Source organism: Oncorhynchus masou, chromosome 19 (genome assembly GCF_036934945.1).
Source record: "Oncorhynchus masou masou isolate Uvic2021 chromosome 19, UVic_Omas_1.1, whole genome shotgun sequence".
In the NCBI taxonomy this organism is placed as follows: domain Eukaryota; kingdom Metazoa; phylum Chordata; class Actinopteri; order Salmoniformes; family Salmonidae; genus Oncorhynchus; species Oncorhynchus masou.
This window is the reverse complement of record NC_088230.1, coordinates 4,354,260-4,369,468: the sequence shown is the minus strand read 5'-3', so window position 1 is coordinate 4,369,468 and position 15,209 is coordinate 4,354,260. Positions and strand designations below refer to the sequence as shown.

The following is a 15,209-nucleotide window of genomic DNA, read 5'->3' as shown; positions in this document are numbered from 1 at the left end:
AAAAACATTACAATTCATTCACAGATTTCACAACACACTGTGTGCCCTCGGGCCTCTACTCCACCACTACCACATATCTACATTACTAAATCCATGTGTACGTGTATGTATAGTGCGTATGCATGTGTTTGTGCCTATGTTTGTGTTGCTTCACAGTCCCCACTGTGTTTTTTTATCTGTTATTTAAGTCTAATTGTACTGCTGCATCAGTTACTTGATGTGGAATAGAGTTCCATGTAGTCATGGCTCTATGTAGTACTGTGGAATAGAGTTCCATGTAGTCATGGCTCTATGTAGTACTGTGCGCCTCCCATAGTCTGTTCTGGACTTGCGGACTGTGAAGAGACCTCTTGTGACCTCTTGTGGGTTGTGGCCCTGACATGATTAGAATGACAACAATGTACAACACACTATGACCGAGTGTGGTCTTAGTTCGATGGCATTTTCAATGACAAAATACAACCATTTACATGATAAATAGAGGGATTAATTGTCACTACAAAAACTGGCAATGCCACTGCTTATTTAGCCCACAAGAGGTGTCACCTTGACCTGGTAGCACAATGAGGAGCCAGAAACGTCATTAGGGTTTGAATAATTGCGGAAGTTGTCTTCAATCCCTCAAACTGAACATCAGCCAACCAAGCCATTTTGGACATTCAATAACATTAAATGGGGAGTTGATGTGGTGACAAAACGGCACATTCGTTTTGGTAGGTGAATTGGGCCATTTCACTAATGTTTCCATCCAGAGTGATATTGGCAATTTCATAAACTCTTCTCTCCATTTGCAGGCTCATTTCAGGTTCAGCTGAGGACAGACTGGGTTTGAGCCCAGCTTGTCACTTGGTAATGAGTTTGTCTTAATTGACCTGTCCTGACTGACCGGAAGTCTTGTCCAGTAGCAGGGATTGTGAGTGTGGTTAGGACAACAGAGAATCAGGGGGGGATGGGAGGATGTCAGGAAGGCAGTAATTCCTGATTAATAAGTGAAAATCACTACCGGTAACTCAACCTAGACAGGGATGGATTTCCACTCAGACTGCATTTGCCAAGCTAATAACCTTCGTAGAAATTCATTGGATCCTAAACACAGTCAGACTAAGGATTCACCTATACGGAGTCTCGAGTACGGAGTAGCACACGCACTAATTAAGACATTTGATCACACGGGAAACACTTAACTATGCTTCATATTCAATATCTGTGACACACTGCCTGGAGTTTGATAAACAGCATTGGCACTTGGATTGGAACCAGTGCTATGGTCAAATGAAATGAAAATAGAGCTCTTTGGCCTACGAACTGCAGTGGTGGGTTTGGCGTTGAACAACAGAAGCATTTGCAAAAAGGTTCACTAGGTCCCCCCGTGTGGTTCCAGCAACAGCCCCAAAACATCACTGCTCTAGAGGAGATCTGCATGGAGGAATGGGCCAAAATACCAGCAACAGTGTGTGAAAACCTTGTGAAGACTTACAGAAAACTTTTGACCTCTGTCATTGCCAACAAAGGGTATATAACAAAGTATTGAGATAAACGTTTGTTATTGACCAAATACTTATTTTCCACCATAATTTGCAAATAAATTCATTAAAAATCATACAATGTGATTTTCTGGATTTTTTTTCTCATTTTGCCTGTCATAGTTGAAGTGTACCTATGATGAAAATTACAGGCCTCTCATCTTTTTAAGTGGGAGAACTTGCACAATTGGTGGCTGACTAAATACTTTTTTCCCCCACTGTATTGTGGTATTTGGTCTCCATTATGCCTTTCTTGCCTACTTGTCTTTCCTGTGATAAGCTAGATTTCCATCCAATTGGCAATAGATTTCCACGTGAATATTCTAAATTCAAAAAGGCACTCGCACATCTGAGCAATCTTTTTTGCGGGTGCATGGTAACAGTTGAACAAGATGAAGGAAAAAGGAACCCGCACACTGCTCTTGATAGTATCACTGCTCTTTACGTATCGGCCTCACGACCTTCGTCAGAGCTTGTGTGAGTAAAAAAAAAGAAAAGCGCCCTTATTTAGACCTAGCCCCACCCACATTCCGTTCCATGCTTCGAAAGGGGTTGGAGGCAAAGGTGAATATTCTGTGAATATTCAAAAATCCACATAAAAACTATATGCTCATTTTCCCAGCAAAGATGTGTTTCCATCAAATTGACTAGTTGGATAAAAAGCTGTGCGCGAATACTTTTTCCCCGCTAAATTCCTATGTACCGAGTTAAAAAAAATACAAGTTAAATGGGTTTCCATCTCATTTTCAACTCTCACGAAAAGACATTTATGTTGCGTTTTATACCAGAAGTCCCTACTCCGGTATTGGCACGTAATGGCCTCGCCAACAGCTCACAAATCCAGAAACAGATCAATGGATTATGTTCACAATAAAATAATAGGTGTGGTGAAAGTCTTAACCTTAACTTAACCGATCCAAAGTCTATCCTTTTATCGAGCCTTTAATCTATACATCTCGCATGGGACACAATATGGTTTGAGGAAAACCTAGTTGTAGTATTATATGATGCGATATCTCGAGTCAGTTTAAAAAGATAACTTTTTCCTTAATTTCCAAGAGGTTGTGGACTGTGATTAGCGTCAAATAGCGAGGTCAAGAAAAACAAAATGGCCTTAGTTGTGATGCATTGAGGCATTGTAGGCCAACGATACCAGGCTTATGTCATTTGAGATGTTTCCTCGAGTCTGGACTATGTAGACTATCATACTACTACTGTGGAGCCATAACTCTATCAATGCTCACTGACTGATCCACCCAAGGGCCTAACTTGTGCAGCCAACTTGTGTGTGTGTGTGTGTGTTTTTTGCCTCCCAGGCCCAAGAAGCAGGCAAAGTTGGTGGAGTACTAAATAAAGGTCAATATTTTGGAGACGTGTTACTAACCGACCCTCTGGAGAAATGAACGGAAGAGGACCGGAGGATTGGTTGGGTCATTTAGTTGAATTACGCATTGAGTCTTGGGGCGAGTATGACACTGACCTTCTTGAGTTTGTCGATCTGCTTGTTGCGTACGTTGGTGTTGTCGATAGCCAGCACATCAACGGACTCCTCTTTCTCTAGACGGTACTTATTCACTCCAACAATCACCTCCGAACCTGGGGTGCACAGCCAGTGGGACACACAGTCAGAGAAGGGGGCAGAGGCAAAGGCATACTCGCTCATACGCAAGCACGCACACACCCACCCTAGTCTGTTGGCTGCTGGTTCAGTGAAGCGATAGAAGACATCGCAGTTAGTTTTTCTCTGACAGCTTTCAGTATTCACTTCACGATGACCAGCTAATACCATATACCTCTGAAAATATAGGGAATAGAAAGCAGGGAAATACAAAGTAACCCATCCATCCCTACTGTGTTCAATGGCTGTGGTGGGCCCCACCTCCTCTATTCTACCACTCTTCCCCTCCTCCCTCCCCTCTCAGCATGCATCAAAGCAGTAGCGTTCGGCCGGGTCTCCTTGCGTGCTAACCAGGCCGACCCCTGCCATGTCCACAAGACAAACCCCAGTGGCCCTGGGAGCCCCCACTATGTTCACAGGACCCGACCCCTGTGCAGGCATCAGATAAGCACAGCCTTGGGTCTGCAATCAGATCAAAGGCTTAGATGGAGAGGTCAGAGCTCAGACGCCAGCTCACTCTCACACACACGCACAGTCTGTTATATTCCCCTGGCCAGTGTTCGCTAGGCCAATGATGAATGTATGATCCTGACTAGAGCTGTGGAAATAGACCGCTGAGATGTCAAGTGCTACTTATATTCCGGCAGACTTCCAGGACATGTCTCTTTAAAAGAGCAGCTATGAAATATGGAGTGTGTCTGTTCTGCCTGAGTAGAGGACTGATGCTTCCAACATACCCACTGAATTACATATGGGGCTTTTTAGGAGGGGAGGTGAGACGATGGAGGAAAGAAGGATGTAAGAAAGAGGAGGGAATAAAAAGACGGAGGGTGGGTGGGTGGGAAAAGAGAACAGAAGGTGGGACGGGGAGGTGGGGAGATGGGAGAAGGACAGGGGTGCATGTGTGTCTGCACTGCACGTGTATGTTCTGCTGCAGTACCTGAGTCGATGCGAGCCTGTCTGCGAGCAGCACACTCCTCGATGCGTAGTTTAGGAATGCCTTCAGCCACAGCTCTGGCCATGCCTCCCATCTCTTCGATCTCATTGATAAACTACAGGAGAGGGGATCAAATAAATTGATAAACATCTAATGCATTTAAACATGAACACAATCAATACAAACAACCATTAAATATACTGTAAAGTGTGTGTGACCCCCTGACTCTTAACCGGTCCCTGACCTCTAATCCCTGACCTCTAACCCCTCACCTTTAGGGCAGTGTTGTAGACATCGTCGGTCAGCGCCTCCATCATGTGTGACCCGCCCCAGGGGTCGGCGACCTTGGGTATCCCAGACTCCTCTTGGATGATTATCTGTGTGTTGCGTGCGATGCGGGCGCTCTTCACCGTTGGTAGACCCAAAGCCTCATCAAAAGAGTTGGTGTGTAGAGACTGGGTCCCCCCGAACACCGCAGCCATCGCCTCGATCACAGTACGCACCACGTTGTTATACGGGTCCTGGAGAAAACAGAATACACGATACAGAACATATGAAGGTCATAGGTTCACCCCATTCACATGACTTGGCCTCGATCAAATAAAGTTAATTATGGGTTTCATCCGCCCACCTGTTCAGTGAGGGACCAGCCTGAGGTCTGACAGTGGGTCCTGAGGAGCAGAGACTTGGCCAGCTTGGGTTGGAACTTCTCCTTAATGAGCATGGCCCACAGCCTCCTGCCTGCCCTCAGCTTGGCAATCTCCATGTAGAAGTTCATACCGATACCCCAGAAGAATGACAGCCTAGAGGAGAGAGGGAGGGGTATAGAGTGATGTATACAAGTACCCATGGTTTTACTTCATACTATGTATTCCAAGTATGCATGTCCTTTGTTGGAAAGCACATTCCCTGTGAGTTTTCAAAGTATACCATTCTATACACAAGAGATATAGGTAACTAGCAAAATATTGGAAACACCAACATAGTCTCCTATTAAAACACTGGGCCACCAGAACAGCTTCAATGCACCTTGGCATAGATTCTACAAGTGTCTGGAACTCTATTGGAGGGATGCGACACCTTTCTTCCACGAGAAATTCTATCATTTGGTGTTTTGTTGATGGATTTATTTTTATTTATCTGTTATTTTACCAGGTAAGTTGACTGAGAACACGTTCTCATTTGCAGCAACGACCTGGGGAATAGTTACAGGGGAGAGGAGGGGGATGAATGAGCCAATTGTAAACTGGAAATTATTAGGTGACCATGATGGTTTGAGGACCAGATTGGGAATTTAGCCAGGAAACCGGGGTTAACACCTCTACTCTTATGATAAGTGCCATGGGATCTTTAATGACCTCAGAGAGTCAGGACACCCGTTTAACGTCCCATCCGAAAGACGGCACCCTACACAGGGCAGTGTCCAAGTGCCCAATCACTGCCCTGGGGCATTGGGATAAAAAAAATTTAGACCAGAGGAAAGAGTGCCTCCTACTGGCCCTCCAACACCACTTCCAGCAGCATCTGGTCTCCCATTCAGGAACTGACCAGGACCAACCCTGCTTAGCTTCAGAAGCAAGCCAGCAGTGGTATGCTGCTGGAAAACACTGTCTCAGGCACTGCTTCAGAATCTCCAACGAGGGTTCACTTGGGTTGAGATCTGGCTACTGAGACACACACAGCCTTTAAACCATATGCTCCGAGACCCGTCTTTCAAAGTCACGGAGATCTCTTCTTCTAGATATGGTAGCCAAAATAATGTCCAACAGAGCATTTTTATACATGACCCTAAGCATGATGGGATGTTAATTACTTAATTAATACAGGAACCACACCTGTGTGGAAGCACCTGCTTCCAATATACTTTGTATCCCTAATGTACTCAAGTGTTTCCTTTACTGTGTCAGTTACCTGTCTGTTATTATACACACGTCCATATTGATGCTCCAGAGAAATTACTAGGAACACAGGTTGCCCACATAGGGTGTTTACAGAAAAAACACAAAGATGTAATAAATCAATAAGTACGGTTAAAACTCCCAAAAGGAATGAATAGACAGCTAAAGTGTAGAGCAGAGTGTTGTAACAGCAGAGCTCTCAGCTGAGGACAATTATAGCTTACAGCAATTCATTGAATGCAAGCACTTTCGGTCTATTGATTTTGACAGTCCTAACAGGACCATAATGCTATGCACATGCCATATATCAGTGCCGCTCAGGGGGACCCCGTCAATCAATAACACTGCAGTGTGTGTCTGTGTGTACATGCATGGACGAACTACAGTCACCTACCTCTGTGATTACCTGCGCGACTGACAATAAGGTGACTTGAGACATTTTTAACAAAAAAGATCTGCATTATTGTAGATGTCAAAGTGAGCGACTAAACGAACAATGGACTAAGCGCAGGCTGGCCAAAACTCATGGCTAAATGAAAGGACAGTCAACTCGCAGCAACTTTAAAGTACTTCCTTCGAACAACCACACGTCAATCAGCAGTCTGCCATTCACCCTAGGGAGTCATTTAGAGTGTGTGTCCTCTGACCTCACTGCAAATCACATGGCTCTGCATCAAAAAACCAGGACGTGAAACAGCGAGCCAGAGAGGACAGTCTGTGAATAGCTGTCTAGTGGAGAGGAGACCTCTGTCTGTCTGACAGGACATTCACTGCTCTGAGACACTGGGAGTGACACAGGGAAAATCACAAAGAGAACCGCTCCAGAAACAACCCATAGCCACTAACTCTGAGGCACTGCAGCACACAGGAATGAGGTCCCTGGGACAACACACACTGTATGATCTCACTCTGTGTGTGCACACACCTGGGGGCGAACTCATCTATAGTGAGGCCAGCTTTCAGCCCAGTGCGGCAGTACTCCAGGCCGTTGGCGATGGTGTAGGCCACCTCCAAGATGGCGTCCGCCCCGGCCTCCTGGAGATGGTAACCACTGATGGAGATGGAGTTGAACTTGGGCATGTGCTACCGGAGGAAACAACCAGTCATTCAACCAACCAAAAACAATCAATCATAACAATAATCAATCAATCATGATGGGGAAACAGTGTGAGTTCAGTCACGGACCTCCTGTATTTGAGGTACGTGCCTGTATCTTAAGTTAGATGTTTCTTCCGTGGAATTTTTTTTTTTAAAGAGGACTTTTACTGTATTTGCAAGGCAGCGAGGTACAGAGGACGCTTTACCCTGTTGTAGCTTTAAGGTTCTTACCTTGGACGTGTAGGCAAAGATATCAGCGATGGCGTGCATGGAAGGTTCCGGGGGGAAGATATAGGTGTTGCGCACCATGAACTCCTTCAGGATGTCATTCTGGATAGTTCCCGTCAGCTTCTCCTTGGGCACCCCCTGCTCCTCCCCCGTCACGATGAACATGGCCAGCACCGGGATCACCGCTCCATTCATCGTCATAGAAACCGACATCTTCTCCAGCGGGATGCCGTCAAACAGCATCTTGGTGTCCTCCACGGTATCTATGGCGACCCCCGCCATTCCGACATCGCCATGGACACGGGGGTTGTCGGAGTCATACCCGCGGTGAGTCGGGAGGTCGAAGGCCACCGAGAGACCCTGTTGACCCGCTGTAGAAAGAGAGAGCGAGAGAGAGAGAAGTTATACTTATTACAATGGGAAAGGTAACCAAAAATAAGCACATAAAAACATGTACTTAAATGTTGTTTTATTAACCTATAAAGTAGAGAAAGAACTCTTGCCTGATTAAACCTGACAGAGTCCATTTCTAGACAGACAACAATCACAAGATTCACAAGTGCCACTTAGCCTCCAACAACCTGGGTTCACTTCAATATTCTATCATAAAACCCCAGTTGGTCACACCAGCAGTGAGTATTGTGCAGTACCTTTAATGTTGTCCCGGTAGAACTTGTTGCTCTCCTCCACGGTGCTGAAGCCAGCATACTGCCTGATGGTCCAGGGCCTGAACGTGTACATGGTGGGGTAGGGCCCCCTAGTGTAAGGGAAGACCCCCGGCAGTTCGTCTGGCTTCGTTGCAGAGTCTGCTTTAGTGTAGACGGGTTTGATGTTGAGGCCCTCCGGCGTGCGCCAGATCAGGTCTTCTGGGTTCTTCCCTTTCAGTTGTTTTTTGGCCAGGCTGGCCCACTCCGGGTGCAGGTCCACTTCATCCTGACAGGGCGTTGCAGTACGAAACTGTCGGGAGTGCGTCTGTGAGCGTGTGTTGATGAATCCGTGTGAGGAGCAGGGAGCTCCTAGAAGTCGGCGTGCAGCCAGAGCGACACATGTCTTCTGTGCGGTCAGCATGACGGGCCTGGATCAGTAACACATGAGACACAGGAGGAGAGGAATGAAAAACAGTGGGACAAGAGAATGAGACATCAGGAAATCCCTCTGGTTTCATTTGTTGAGTATTGGTGATTTCCTGGTAAAAGGACCCATGAGCACCAACATTGGGTGTCAAATGAAAGCTAATTCTATATTTTTCTGAAAGTAAGTCATAATTACATTTTTCAACCCATTTTCCATTAACAAAATGACCAATAAGCGAAGGCTTTGATTTCTTGTCAAACAGATAGAAAATGGATCTTAAAAAACATATACCAGAAAAAGTCTTAAAAGATTTAGAAATAGATCAAAACACAATAATGTAGAAATATTTAGTTTAGGAAAAAATAAAATAAATCTCCTTCTGTAAATTCTGTTACCAAAAAAAAACACATCTTTAAATTGTTTTCTAATTTCTCTCTCTCTCATGAGTTCAAATAAGTAACAAGTAAAAGGTAGGCCTATCAACTAGTTATGGTACGTTTTTAATGGTATACATTTGTTTAGGAATTATTAAGTGATTAAAATGTGAAATTCTGTTACCAAATCTGTAAAATTATTTCAGAAACATTTCAGCATACGCCCCAATAGAGAGAGGATGGATGGAGGGTGGTGTGTGTGTTATTTATAGAGGGAATGAGACAAGAGAAAAGGGATATTGAACACATGCCGAATGAATATAATATGATTCTTCACAGTGAACAATGACATTTGACTGGGTCCCCTGTGGACAAGTAAATGAGGGAGATTACGGAGCCGGACACACACACAGTGCCTTGTGATGCGTTGTATGTGAAGAATCCTAAGAGGATAGTGTAGTCATAGTGAGGGTTCTTGGATGAGTAACTATGGAGACAGACTGGCTGGCCAGTCACGGGTTCTAATGTAGACTGGAGCATCTACAGTGCATTCGGAAAGTATTCAGACCCCTTGACTTTTTCCACATTTTGTTACGTTACAGCCTTATTCTAAAATTGATTCAATTGTTTTTTCCCCCTCGTCAATCTACACACAATAATGACAAAGCCAAAAAAAGATTGTTTTTTTTTGCTAAGGCGAGTCTTGGTGGTTCCAAACTTCTTCCATTTAAGAATGTTTATGGGGACCTTCAAAGCTGCAGAAATGTTTTGGTACCCTTCCCCAGATCTGTGCCTCGACACAATCATATCTCAGAGATCTACAGATAATCCCTTCGACCTCATGGTTTGATTTTTGCTCTGACATGCACCGCCAACTGTGGGACCTTATATAGACAGGTGTGTGCCTTTCCAAATAATGTCCAATCAATTGAATTTACCACAGCTGGACTCCAATCAAGTTGTAGAAACATCTGAAAGATGATCAATGGAAACAGGATGCACCTGAGTTTGATTTCGAGTCTCATAGCAAAGGGTCTGAATACTTATGTACATTTTTCTCCAGTAGTGCTCTCTTCACAAGCTCAGGGCATGACAGGCCCAGCATACATTTGTAGCCTACTTGTGTGCTCTATAGCCCCTTGCTTTAGCTACTGTCATCTAGTTTGCTAAATATTTGTGTGCTCTATAGGCCCTTGCTTTAGCTACTGTCATCTAGTATGCTAAATATTTGTGTGCTCTATAGCCCCTTGCTTTAGCTACTGTCATCTAGTTTGCTAAATATTTGTGTGCTCTATAGCCCCTTGCTTTAGCTACTGTCATCTAGTTTGCTAAATATTTGTGTGCTCTATAGCCCCTTGCTTTAGCTACTGTCATCTAGTTTGCTAAATATTTGTGTGCTCTATAGCCCCTTGCTTTAGCTAATGTCATCTAGTTTGCTAAATATTTGTGTGCTCTATAGCCCCTTGCTTTAGCTACTGTCATCTAGTTTGCTAAATATTTGTGTGCTCTATAGCCCCTTGCTTTAGCTACTGTCATCTAGTATGCTAAATATTTGTGTGCTCTATAGGCCCTTGCTTTAGCTACTGTCATCTAGTATGCTAAATATTTGTGTGCTCTATAGCCCCTTGCTTTAGCTACTGTCATCTAGTTTGCTAAATATTTGTGTGCTCTATAGCCCCTTGCTTTAGCTACTGTCATCTAGTTTGCTAAATATGTTCATAAAGAAACTGATAAAACACACAGGTAAAAAGTATAGGTAACTTTCTGTAAATTTAAAAATCATTCCGTTACCAAAAACCCACATATCCAAGATATTTTCTACTTTCTCTCCCTCATGAGGAGGGAGGACAATGAAAGTTCACACAAGTAAAACGTAGACCTACCAATTAGTTTGTGTTTTTACTGATATAAATGTTTATGAGTTACCAAACTGATAACAGAATAACCCAAAAATGTGTAACAGAATTACTGTAATTGAATTGGCTACAAAGGAAATCATAGTTAGCGGTCTCTCATCTGCTACTGTTCTCTCTCTCCCTCCAAATCCTAGATGTTTGTTTCAAACATTTGTAAAGCACAGTACAGCAGAGTACAGTAAAGTAGAGTACGGTTCAGTACTTTACAGTAGAATCGAGTACAGTAAAGTAGACTATAGTATAGTCCTGTACAGTAGAATAGAGTGGAGTACAGTTCAATACAGTACACAGTAGAGAACACTAGAGTGGTGTACACTATAATGTACTGAACTACACTCTAGTCTACTGAGATGTACTTTGATGTCCAAACTTGTGAAACATATACGTATATGATAGGATCAGATTTGGTTTAGTCCAGACCGACAAACTTTGGTCTTGTTTGGTGGCGGAGCACATTACAATAATGGCGAGTGTGTAGAATCATTTTGCATATTTCTACCTTTGTGTACCTATTTAGGATACATCATCATAAAAAAAGAGTGACATGCATTTCTGTGTCGTACAGTTCAGTGTCACATCATAGCTGACACCCATTCTTTCTGCAGGCATCTTTGAATATTCATTCAGAGCAGATATTTAAGAGTTTTTGGGAAAAGTGGTCACATAAAAAAACAGAGGGAGATTGTACAGAAATTCAGTTACCAAACATAGCATCTGCACAGTTCTTCCAGAAAAAATAAATTGTCAGTGTAAATAGATTTTTTTTTTTTAAAGTAGTCCTTGTGTATGTTTGTTAAACTTTGAAATCAATGGTTTTGCAGGACACCTATGATATACAGTATGTATATATTTAATCTTTCTGGTGGTGTATATATATATATACACTGCTCAAAAAAATAAAGGGAACACTTGAACAACACAATGTAACTCCAAGTTAATCACACTTCTGTGAAATCAAACTGTCCACTTAGGAAGCAACACATTATTGACAATACATTTCACATGCTGTTGTGCAAATGGAATAGACAACAGGTGGAAATTATACGCAATTAGCAAGACACCCCCAATAAAGGAGTGGTTCTGCAGGTGATAACTACAGACCACTTCCCAGTTCCTATGCTTCCTGGCTGATGTTTTGGTCACTTTTGAATGCTGGCGGTGCTTTCACTCTAGTGGTAGCATGAGACGGAGTCTACAACCCACACAAGTGGCTCAGGTAGTGCAGCTCATCCAGGATGGGACATCAATGCGAGCTGTGGCAAGAAGGTTTGCTGTGTCTGTCAGAGCGTCCAGAGCATGGAGGCGCTACCAGGAGACAGGCCAGTACATCAGGAGACGTGGAGGAGGCCGTAGGAGGGAAACAACCCAGCAGCAGGACCGCTACCTCCGCCTTTGTGCAAGGAGGAGCAGGAGGAGCACTGCCAGAGCCCTGCAAAATGGTCTGGGAGGAGATCCCATCTGGAGGTGTCAGACCATCTGCCACCTCATCAGGAGCATGCCCAGACATTGTAGGGGTCTGGGAGGTCATACAGGCATTGTAGGGAGGTCGTGGAGGCCACACACACTACTGAGCCTCATTTTGACTTGTTTTAAGGACATTACATCAAAGTTGGATCAGCCTGTAGTGTGGTTTTCCACTTTAATTTTGAGTGTGACTCCAAATCCAGACCTCCATGGGTTGATACATTTGATTTCCATTGATAATGTGTGATTTTGTTGTCAGCACATTCATGTAAAGAAAAAAAGTATTTAATAAGAATATTTAATTCATTCAGATCTAGGATGTGTTATTTTAGTGTTCCCTTTATTATTTTGAGCAGTGTCTATATATACACATACAACAGAAAGATGAATTTCTTCCCTTTCGAACAAAATCAAGCCAAAGACGTTACACAATCCATCTCTGCCACCTGCAGGAGTAATGGGGCTGATTCTAAAAACTACTTGGAGGTGGGTGGGGGGGGGGGGGGTGGAGCGAGCTTTGGCTTAGAGCAGGTGGAGAGAACTGTCCAGTGGCGAATCTGCATTTTCTACCCGATTTATCAATTACATTAAAACACCATAGAGTTTATAGAATGTTTCACAACAGACCTTTTTATGAATTAGTGTCTGAAATTAACAAAACAGTGCCATGTTTGTATATAATGGTGCCATCAGAGTTCTCTACAACTCAGCGGTTCTCAAAGTGGGGTCCGCAACCAGATCCCAAAATAAACATATTTTGTTATATTACTGACAACAGATTAAACACATTTTGGCCAAGGGCTCTGTGGAATAAGTGTGTAATACCATACAATTAGATATTATTAATCTACAATTTGGGCCTGGGAGGCTCACAGGGATATTTGTATCCGCAATGCTCCACCAATTATAGATTTTTCAACTCAATACTTCTTGTATTCCCCCAAAATGTTTTGACGTCATCAGTGTGCATCGTGGGATTTTGTGTGTAGATACTGTCTACTAATTGGTTGGTGATGTCATTGGAAACATATTTTTGAATACAAAACAAAGAAACGTGCCACATATGTTGATGTTGGGGTGGTGCTGGAGAATTTTCCTTTATGCTTTAAAACTCCTCATGGAAAAATGTTTAGAATTGCAGGATAGTAGATTTAAAGCTGCAACAACAAAACTTCTCTCTGACCACGTAACAAAATATGTCGAATTACAGGAAAATAGGGTTGTCACCAGTATTGCGATACAAAAATACTTTTTCATTTTCATGGCAAAAAGGAAAACACAAAGCAGACTAAACTCTTATGTCCTATAAAAAAAACCTGCTGTATGTAAAATATGTGCTATAGCTGGTATCGTGACAACACTACAGGAAATTAACTTGAAAACTTCTCTCCTTTTCCTTTAAAATGTTCATTTACCAGGAAGACTTATACCAGAGACTTGGTTCATCCGGCCATGCACTGCCAAAGTCAGAGTAAAAATCTTTGTATGCCACTTTTAGCTCACTCGAGTTGTGTTCTGATTTTGGGGGTCCCGGATTAATTTGTTGTCACAAAAGGGGTCCCCGGCCCCCAAAAGTTTGAGAACCCCTTACACAAGGAACAGAGGCTGTCACTGCTTTTGAGAATCATTACTGCTCAAAGTGATTGATTGTCTTTGTGGTCCATAAATTCACAATTTGATAACATGCACACCATTTATTGATAATGTCTTGTCAAATAATAAATACATTGGTAAACGCTGTATGATACACCGTTAATGCTGTGCGAAACGTCGCAACCAAGGACAAAATAAAGTTCGCGTCAGAACGGGTTCCTTTTTCAGCTTTTCTCAAATATTATTTGGCCTTGACCATGTCAATCAAAGCTTGACAAGAACAGTATACAATTCCCCGGATGTTGGAGTAGACAATTACCCGGATGTTGATGCTAACATATTGGCCACATTCCTCTTCCCGGGCCAATGATTTCTATACATCATTGGCGTTGCTGACGCCTGTCAGATCTTACAAGGCCTGCATATGTATTTTTCGTATCAGCTAACCACGTCATATGTTATAGCAATCTGTCAGTCGATTACATAGTTGATAACAAATGCAGTGCATTGTCAATGCAGGCCAACATCTGACCAGGGGAATTCCACACATTCCGCGTGCAAGACAACTCGGAAAGTGACATTTCACACTTGGAAAAACGTTGTTAGAATCTACCAATAGGAAACTCTAAACTAACCGAATTGTCTTGAAAACACCAATAACAATCTGCCAGTCGGTAACCATTAGCTGTAGAGCCATTCATTTAATTGCAACCGTTTGAACGCCAGGTTAAGCTAACGCCATATTCACGAAGTACGATAAACAGTGGTATCATACGATAAACGTTTATTGAGGAGCCAACTGCTACTGTCACGTCAATATCGCATAAACAAAACACGCAAGTCATTGCAGAGGCTAGTAGGACGACAGTAAAAAGTTCGCTGCATGTTGGTTACGCACCCGTTAGCAAGCTAGCTTGTAATGCCCTGGCATTTAAACAAATCATTACATCTTTGATGTAGTTTATTTTAAACCCAAATGTAAAATGGGCTGCAAGACCGTCTGTCGCTAACATTATTACAGAAGTGTAGTTCTCTCACAGTTCAGAAATGGCAAATATTTTTTAAGTATACATTCTGACCTTGTTTTCTTACCTTCTCAGTGGCGTTGTTGTAAAGGCGTATGTTTGTCCAGCCAATAATATTTCATAACATTAGTAATAGACCAATCACAAGCTAGCACCGCTGGTTAAACTCCGCCCTATTCCACAGAACGTAAAAAGGAAGCAAATATATTTGTTTAGTGATGAGATGAATTACTTCCGCTCTATAGAAGTATTCGTCGAAAGTGTAAAGTATGTACTACCGTTATGTCGCCAGAAGATGATACTGTTCCTTCGCAATTTTTTCTCCCAGTTGGATTGAAACGTTTGAAATGCTTATTTTTACCAGTGTGATTGCTTATTTGCGAAGGAGAGTTTGAATATTGTCTGAATGTTATTAATCTAATCAGCTCTCGATCTTCAACACACACAACTCAAGTTTATAG

At 42.8% G+C, this 15,209-nt stretch overlaps 1 protein-coding gene across 1 annotated transcript in view; it reads right to left on the bottom strand.

Moving 5' to 3' along the window:
• The window catches only part of mmut (methylmalonyl CoA mutase), a 43,927-nt gene extending 29,026 nt beyond the window's left edge, over positions 1-14,901 (bottom strand). Inside the window, exons 1-8 of the mRNA XM_064924580.1 lie at positions 14,816-14,901; positions 7,953-8,377; positions 7,306-7,673; positions 6,902-7,059; positions 4,710-4,881; positions 4,351-4,599; positions 4,082-4,193; positions 3,004-3,119 (exon numbers count right to left, since the gene is read on the bottom strand). Of these exons, the coding sequence (XP_064780652.1) occupies positions 3,004-3,119; positions 4,082-4,193; positions 4,351-4,599; positions 4,710-4,881; positions 6,902-7,059; positions 7,306-7,673; positions 7,953-8,370 (1,593 nt within the window). The 5' untranslated portion in view covers positions 8,371-8,377; positions 14,816-14,901. The remainder of the gene's footprint in view (positions 1-3,003; positions 3,120-4,081; positions 4,194-4,350; positions 4,600-4,709; positions 4,882-6,901; positions 7,060-7,305; positions 7,674-7,952; positions 8,378-14,815) is intronic.
• Between the last annotated feature and the right edge of the window lie 308 nt (positions 14,902-15,209).